General features: G+C 41.0%; 1 protein-coding gene across 1 annotated transcript in view; it reads right to left on the bottom strand.

Moving 5' to 3' along the window:
* The window catches only part of LOC106146951, a 187587-nt gene extending 180283 nt beyond the window's left edge, over nucleotides 1-7304 (bottom strand). The window contains exons 1-2 of the mRNA XM_013506114.1: nucleotides 7270-7304; nucleotides 6276-6343 (exon numbers count right to left, since the gene is read on the bottom strand). Of these exons, the coding sequence (XP_013361568.1) occupies nucleotides 6276-6343; nucleotides 7270-7304 (103 nt within the window). The remainder of the gene's footprint in view (nucleotides 1-6275; nucleotides 6344-7269) is intronic.
* Between the last annotated feature and the right edge of the window lie 1703 nt (nucleotides 7305-9007).

Genomic DNA, 9007 nt, shown 5'->3' with positions numbered 1-9007 from the left:
AAACAGCTGAAAAAATATGTCACCAGTTGATCAGATTTGCATTACAAGGGATGTTAAAGGAAATCCTTAGGGAAAAATGATAACTGATAAATACAAAGTGAGCTCAAGGCCAGCCTGAACTGCGTAGTGAGACTCTGTAACGAGAAGAAAAAAAAAAAAAAAAAAAAAAAAATAGAGATACCAGCTGAAAAAGTAGAGCTGGAATGTCTTAGGTTGTTCCACATAGGAGATTCTGGTCAGAGCTCAGAAGACCAGAAGGCTGATAGAAAACCTGCTGGTAAAAACCAAGCTCAGGAGGTTTCTGCTGGGAAGGACTGCTTTGGCTGTTGCACTCCAGATGATGTGTGTTATGGCTTGGCAAAAAGTTTGTCTGCATTTTGCTCATGTCCAGAAACTTAGCCTGGGGCTAAGATTAAGAGAGATGAACTAATTAACCTGGCAGAAGAACTCTCAATGCAATCAAATGCTGAGGCAGTGGCACAGCTACTGTTGGGGACTTTTAGCCAGATTTACATTGAGAATCAAGAGTAAAGAGCCCAGCAGAATGATTTAAAACACTGTAAGTTTGGCCAGAAAGGAAGCTCCAGTAAAGCTGTGGACTACAAAGATAGAGCAGAGGAGATCTTGATTGCTGAAGAGGAACAAAAGAATAGGAAAGATGACCTGAGGGCACCACACGAAGCAGCAGGACTCCACCCCTTTACAGTCTCAAAATTGCAAAAGTAAAAGACTGCTTTCAGCCCCAGGACACCATGTTCCAGAATGGAACCAGCCTAGAGAATCTGTTCCTCAGAATTGGATTCAGAGTGCCCAGTGACCTGAACACTTAACCCCTACAGCCAAGAGGGAGAAAAGCCTGGCTACTGCTCCAGCTGGCAGTAGACCTTGGCATCATCCACATAGTGCTGGGTTTAGGCACATGCAGAATGCAAGAACTGTGGGGTTACGGAGGCTTCCACCCACATTTTAGAAGGCCTAGGAAGCCAGGCAGTGTGCCCCTGATTGGGCAGTGTGTGAAGTTGTGACGGTGAAGCCCAAAATGCAGTGAAGACTCTATAATAGAGAAGTCTGGAGAAGCCAGGAATGTGGATCATCTGAGGAAACCTGCAAGGAGGGAGCAGAGCAGGCCCAAGAGAGAAGCTATGGGAGCTACTATCACTGGAAGTGCTGTAGGGGCAGAGCCTCTTAAGCCCTTTGGCGCTCAAAACTTGCTACAGATTGCCTCAGATGCTGCACATGGAACTACAAGACTTAATGTTTTCCCCGCTGGATTTTAGACTTGCTTTGGTCCCATTCCTTTGAATCTCCATTTGTAACTTTTGGAATGGAGATGTCTAACTTGTGCCACTGAATGTTGGAAGTGTTCAACTTTCTTTTCTTTTGTACAGAGGCTCACAGCTAAGAGTTTGCCTTAAATTTCAGAGGCTTGGGACTTGAACTTTTCAGCAGTGCTGAAACTGTTAGGACCTTGGCAACTGTCAGAGATGAACTAAATGCCTTTTGCATAAAGGGATGTGCATGAGTCTTTAGAGGGCCAGGAATGTTACAGTTTGTGTCTAGATGTCCCCCAAAGCCCCATGCAATCAAGGGGGGCAGGCTTTTTCAGAGGGAGCTGAATCTAGAGTTTGTGATGTGGGTGTGGGTGCTATACTCATCCTAGGGCAAGTAGCCTGAATACAATATAAGGGAGAAAAATAGGCTTGCTCTTCCCTTTTGCACTTGTTTTTGCTGTCCTCTGCCACTGTGAACTGTCACCCCTCTGTCCCCTCCCTGTCTTAGAGCCAGCTGATTATGCATTGAAACCTCTACAAACTATGAGCTAAATAAACCTTTCCCTCTTTAATTTGGAGTGTTGGGTATTTTGTCCCAGCAATGAGAGATAAGTAATGAAGACACATACCAAAGTGTTATTTATGATGGTAAGTATTTTAAAGCATTAGAAATCTTTATTTAATCTGCACATAGTGGTGCATGCCTGTAATCCCAGCACTCGGAAGGCTGAGGCAAGAGGATTGCCATGAGTTCAAGGCCAGCTTAGGCTATATAAGGGAGTTTAAGGTCAGCTTGCACTGTATAATGAGACTCTGTTCCCAAAAAAACAAAACAAAAACAAAAACAAAAAAAATCTAACTATAAGGAAGTGGTTCAACTGGGATACCCACTGGGATAATATAAAGCCACTCAAAATCATACTTCAGAAGACTATTGTGATGGAAGGACATGCTCATAATCTACAAAAGTAATTAAATTTTTAAAATTTCCATTAATTTTGGTGCTGGGACTTGAACTCAAGGCCTACGAAATCTGTGCACTATCACTGAGCTATACCCTCAGCTCAAAGGAAAAAAATTGTTTATAAAATAAAATATATTAAGAATAAGTCTTAGGGGAGGCTGGGGATTTAGCTCAGTAGTACAGCGCCTGCCTGGCAAGCGCAAGGTCATGAGTTCGATTCCCGGTACCAGAAAAAAAAAAAAAAAGAGTAAGTCTTGGGGCCAGGGATATAGCTCAGTGGCATGGCACCCACCAGGCAAGCGTAAGGTCCTGGGTTCGATTCCCAGTTCAAAATAAATAAATAAATTTACAAAAGGAATGACTCTCAACTTTGGGATATATTTACAATGCATATACCCAAGTAAAAAAAATTGGATATCCTTGTGCACCAAGATTTTAGATGATGTTTGTCTTCTTTCTACTTTTCTGTTTGCTCCAATTTTCTACATAAAATATCTGTATTACTTTAACAGGTAGCAAAAGCTGGGTATGATGGCACACCCTATAATCCCAGCACTCTGGCAGGCTGAGCAGGAGGATCACAAATTCAAGCCTAGTCTGTGCAATTCAGTCATTTAGTGAAACTCTGTCTCAAAATTAAAAATAAAAAAGGGCTGGGAAGGTAGTGCATAGATCCTGGGTTCAATCTCCAATATCTTAAAAATAAACAGAAAATGCTTTTTAAAATAAAATACATGATAAACTGATTACTTCAAATAGATTTGAAACTCTTCAGCAATCCAGATCTACGTCAGCAAGCTAACTAGGAGATCAGTAAATATCTACATCACATTAGTTTTGTGTCTTCTTTTATTATTTTTTTAACTGGGAACTGAACTCAGGGCTTTCACACTTACCTACATCCACAATCCTTTTTTATTTTTTTTATTTTGAGACAGGGCCTCACAAAGTTGCCCAGGCTGGATTCAAACTTGAGATCCTCCTGCCTCCACCTTCCACGGTACTGGGATTACAGGCATGAGCCAGCACACACAGCTACATGTTAGCTTCCTCCTACTGTGCAATAAGCTGTCACAAATTCAGCAGCTTAAACAATCTGTGACTACCAATATGTGAAGCAGAAGTCCAAGCAGTTTAACTGGTCCCCTGCTCAGGGTCCCACCAAGATGGGATGTAGTCAAGATTCCAGCCAGGTTGTGCTCTCACTTAAAGGCTTAGCCCGGGGAGAGTCTGCTTAGTTTACTGGCAACATTAGTTTCCTTGTGCTGTAGAACTGAGCCCCCTGCTTCCAGCTGGTTATCCTGGGAGCCTACCCTCAGCTTCTAGAGGCCACCTAAGCACTAAGCACATATGCCTCCCCAAAACTGCCATTTACTTCATGAAGTCAACAAACTGTAAACGAAGACCCCAGCAAGATGGGATTTTATACACCACAATATAATAGTGGAAGTGGCATATCCTGTGTGTTAGGGGAAGTCACAGGTTCCACTCACTCTTGGGCCTGGAGGATTCTGCAAGGCCATGAATATTAGCAGACAGGGATCATGATGGGACCACCTTAACAGAGCTGTCCATTATACCCAGCTTCCCAGTTCAATGCCCAGGCGAAGAAGGGAGGCTTGAACTTGGATCAGTTGATCACTCACAAGCAAAACCACCCCGCTCTCTGCATTGCAGAGACAGGGTAGTACTGTAGGAAGAAGTAAAAGGAGAGTTCACCAACGGCTGGAATTAACAGAGAATTGCAATATAAGGGGTAGGACTTGCACCAGCTCTGAATGAAGGTTAAGATTTAAGTCAACAAGAAGGAAAAAGAAAGGGAGATGTTTCCTCTGAAATAAGGAGTGGCAGAGAGGCAGAATTCTAGAAATAAGTTCTAGAGAGAGCTCGTTGGATATGGCTATGATTTGCATGAGTTTCCCCAATGTGCAAATGTAAGGGCTGGTCCCAGCTTTGAAGAGATGGGACCTAGTGAGAGGTGCTTAGCCCTCAAAGGTCACTGCAGAACTGGGGTCTCTCTGATCCTCTTCCTCTCTCTTTCTCTCTCTCTTTCTCTCTCTCTCTCTCTCTCTCTCTCTCTCTCTCTCTCTCTCATTCCCCCTCTGCTTCTTGGCTCAAGATGTTGACTGCCACTTCTAAAATACACCCCTGCCATGTGCTGCCCTCACCAGAGGCCCAAACACAAGGACATCACCCAATCTTGGGCCTGAACCTCCTGAACCCTGAGCCAAAATAAGTCTCTCTTTACTTTGTAAGTAGCTTGCATTGGTATGTTGTTACAGCGATGCAAAGCTGACTAAACTATATGGTTTGTTCACAACAAATACAAACCACATGTGATGTCTAGCTTCACATTATACTAGGTCCCATGATAACCAACACACTTGAAAAACCTATGGAGAAGACCAGAAAGTAAATGGCAGTACAGATTCTGGCTCACTCTGCAGCAACGACATCAATTAGCCTTCCTAGTGTGGTGAATATTAGTAACATTTATCAGTATTCACTTTTCCTTACTCTATGACATAGGAGATTCCACCTCCTTTCTCCATTTGAAAACAAATATGGTCAGAATGACTCCTTCTGACCAATGAAATGTGAGCAGGTAGGTCAGAGGTGCTTCCAAAGCAATTAACTGCTCATGCAAAAGTCTCCATACTCTAAAAGCATCCATACATAAACCATTTAAGAAGTAATTTTGCCAAATTTCCAGGGGACAAAATATCCTCTCTTTCAAAACTATCACAGAAAGGGTGAAGGACAACCTTGACAACAAATCTGAGTAAGGGAAACACAGGAAAACATCATCTCTGGCCAGTTCCCCTTATGAACATGTATGCCAGTCCTAACAAAATGCTAGCATATTGTATCAAATAGCATTATTTAATGCAGTACATCATGACAAAATAGATTTTACCCCAAGAAATCATGGTAGCTTAAAATTTAAAAATTAAAATATTTCATCTCAGAGTTTAAAGAAGGAAAACATAAAATTATCTAATTAAATAGAACATTTAACAAAAATAAAAATTTATGATTTTTAAAAAGCTTTTATGAAACTATTAGATGAGACCATCTGTAATCTAATAAAAGAAATCTACCAAAACACAATAACAAAGTTCACAATTAAGGCTTTTTTAAGATTCCTTTTACATGAAAAAGAATACAAGGATAATCTTATCCAATTAATATGCAACTTTGTCTAGTGGGCCAAATAAAGTAAGATTAAAGAAATAAATGAAAGATATCAGGAAAAATAAATAAGAGATATATAGGAAGAAAGAAATTAAATTATTATTATGTACACAGACAAACAGGGGACTGATCCATACCATTCGTGAAATTTGTTTGATTCTCAGTATAGCACTGCAGATCACTAGGGAAAAGACAGTTCTCAATAAATGGTAATGGCACAACTGGTTAGGGATTGGGAAAAATTCTAAAATGGATCTGTTCTTCCTATCTCATAAAAATAAGTTCTAAGTAACATATAGAAAGTAATATTTAACTTTTTAAAGGTAAGAATATCTTTTGACCTTGAAGGAACACAAGATTTCTCAAATTAGACTCAATAACCACAAACCATAAGAAAAAGTTGGATAAATCTGACTACATTAAAATTAACATGTTCATCAAAACAGCATTTTCAAAAAGATAAAGAAGAGGACACAAAAACAGAATCCAGAATATATAAAAATTTATAAAAAGTACAGCCCAAACAACCAATGGGATACAATATAAGATTACAATGTGGGCCAGTGATATAGCTCAGTGCACAATGCCTGTATGGCAAGAACAAGGTCCTGAGTTCAAAAAAAAAAGATTACAATATACAGGAAAGGAAACCCCAAGTAGCCAAAAAAAATGGATGAAAAATCCTCAAACACAGTAGTAATCAAGGAAATGCATATTAAAATAGAGATATTTCATACCTACAGGACTGATACAATTAAAACACCTAAAGATACAAAGGATTTGTGAAAATGTGAAGAATTTGACTACAACAGTAAGGTTGTGATCCCATAATCCTGGGCACATACCTGGCTCTCTTCCACCTGCCAGCACAGAGGAAGGTGAGTCAATGTGATGTGGCAACCCGTGGAAGGAGCTGAGCACTCACAGGGGGAAGCTGGAAGTGGAAGTCAGATACAACAACATCAGATGCCAGTCTTGTCCAGGAGGTGAAACTGGGAATCAGAACCAAACTGGGCAAGTTGCACCAAACTGCAGTGTGCCTTTTTATCTTCTAAAGCCAATGTAATCACCTCTTTTCCTCCTTTGAACAGCTCAGACTGCACACAGCAGAGTCCCAACTTGTATCAGTTTCCTATTGCTGCTGCAACCAACTTCCTCAAACTTAGTAGTTTAACACAACATCTATCCTCTTACATTCAGAAGGTCAAAGTCAGGCATGGGTCTCTCTAACTGAGAATCAGTGAATAAGCTCTTCTCTAGAGGTGTTAAGGGAGAATCCATTTTCTCGCCTTTTCCCAAGGCTGCCCATGTTCTTTACCTCACAATCCCCTTCTATGTTTGAAGCCAGAAAGAGTGGCTAGAATTCTCACCTCAAATCACTGACCCTGCCTTTTCTGCCTCCCTCCTCCACTTAAAAACCCTTATAACTACTTTGTGCCCACCTAGGTAATCCATGATCATTCCTACTTTAAAATCAGCAGCCCTCCACCTACCACCTTAACTCCTCTTGCTGAGTAACCTAACACATCACAAGTTCTTGGGATTAGGAAGTAGGACAGCCTTAGAAAGGTGTTACCCAACCTACCACACAATCTCTCCTCTTCTCCCATCACATCCCAACTCCTTCACACAATTCCCCATACCCACACCTTCAGCCTCTGAATGACACACACTCTGTTCTCCAGTTACACAAATCTTTTCATCTTTTTCTAATCAATGTATACCTATCTGTGCCAAAACAATTACAACTCATCCTCCAGGGCTCAACTCAAAGGCTACCTCCTCTCTGAAGCTTTCTCCAACTCCCAGTCTAATGAATGCCCCCCTCAAGACACTCACCAGGCTTTCGTGTACCCCAACTGTACATACTGCATGGCTCCCTGTAACTATCTGTTTACATCTCCTTGCTCAGTCTTAAATGGAGAGCCCTTCAATGACAAGAAATCAGACTCACTTCCTGAGGGTACCAGATCATAGTCTAGGGCCTGGCAAAGAGCAGACATTCAGAGAGTATTCCCGGAACTATGTGAACCAGAAGAAGGCTTCCCCAAGGTGCCCTCAGAGCTAGTTCAAATGATCATTCCAAAACACCTCAATTATCCACAGTTTAGCTTGATGCACAATTTACTATCATGTGGAAGAATCTCTGTACCACAAGTGACACCCAGCATTACACTGTATTGCTAACCTTTGAGGCCAATTCTAGAATAACTGATAAAATTAACCTCAAGGGAAATAAAGGGTTTATCTAAATTATTTACTGTCTTCAAAATTAAACAAGAGAGTAGATATTGCTCTAACATAACAGGAATGCCTGGCAACCACCAACAGCCCACCACACATGCAGCCCCTCTCCAGGAAAGGCTGGGAGGTGTGTGGCTACTGTAAGTGGCACCGTTTAGAAACAAACTGCCCTTGCAAAAGGATATATGCACATATTGTAATAGAGTTATTTTTGTTAGAGGGTGGTTATTAAGAAAACAGTTTCATTTAATGTCAATACTTTGTTACTGGATGTTCATACTCTAGCAAGAAACTCCCATCTGGAGCGCAGAAAGACTAAGAAAGGAAATGCTGAACCAGCACGATTATCTGCTTTTTAAAAAAATATTGATATAGTTTGAGTGTTTTAAAGATATGCTTCCATTGAGACCGACTTTTAAAATGTGAGCTCTGGAATTAATTTTAAAACATACTCCAAAAATCACTTTCACGTTGGAAAGGAAGTTTGAAGGGAGAGAAAATATCCTCCACACAGAGAAATGGAGGGCGCGGGTTCAGCACCATGGGCAGCGGCTCGCGGCTGCCTGTGAGACTCCTTGCTCAGGCCGGGAGTTCACATGTCAACTGCCCCAAAATCTAGTGTTCACGCTGTGTAAGATGGAGCAATTCTAACACGCGCACAAGTGTTTTTCTTTGTCATGATTCAAACCAATAGCCTTCTTCACCAAGGGGATGAACAACTTCCAAATACCAAAATCTGCTTCAGTGATCACCTTTATAATTAAATCCTGAGATTTCTGAGAAAATCGAAAGGACTTTGCACAACACAGGGCTGCACGCCCAAGAACAGGACTCATGGAGGTTACTACACAGCACCTAGCCTTGGGTGGCTGATTGTTCCAAGGACCGCGTGAGACTTTTCAAATTTATAAATGCAGCATGTGCTTAGGTGCTCTCCAACAAGGAAAAGGGTCTCTGCTTTAAAAGAGCTAAGACGCACCCATGTTTTGAATGTTTCCTCACAGACAGCTAAAATTTTTCACCATAAAGCTTAACGAATTTTCTCAAGTATTAACAGAGGCATCTGGAAAAGTCACATTATGAGGACAAATATCACCCATACCTGGTACTACCTGTGACAGCAGATACAGAGCTCAGAATTTTAAGATAGTGTGGCCAATCTTTTCAGCTATAAAGACTAATTTACTACCAAACCTTTTTCAAAACCTTGTGACACTATTAACTAACAAATAATTTAAGTCACATAAATTCCAAAATATGCACTGAACTTGTGCTGTTTGAACAGAACATCTACACACAAACGGAAACAACACTGTTTGAAGCAGAAGACCTC

The sequence above is a fragment of the Chinchilla lanigera genome, unplaced genomic scaffold (genome assembly GCF_000276665.1).
Source record: "Chinchilla lanigera isolate Chin_1 unplaced genomic scaffold, ChiLan1.0 scaffold00006, whole genome shotgun sequence".
In the NCBI taxonomy this organism is placed as follows: domain Eukaryota; kingdom Metazoa; phylum Chordata; class Mammalia; order Rodentia; family Chinchillidae; genus Chinchilla; species Chinchilla lanigera.
This window is presented reverse-complemented; position numbering and strand designations above follow the sequence as displayed.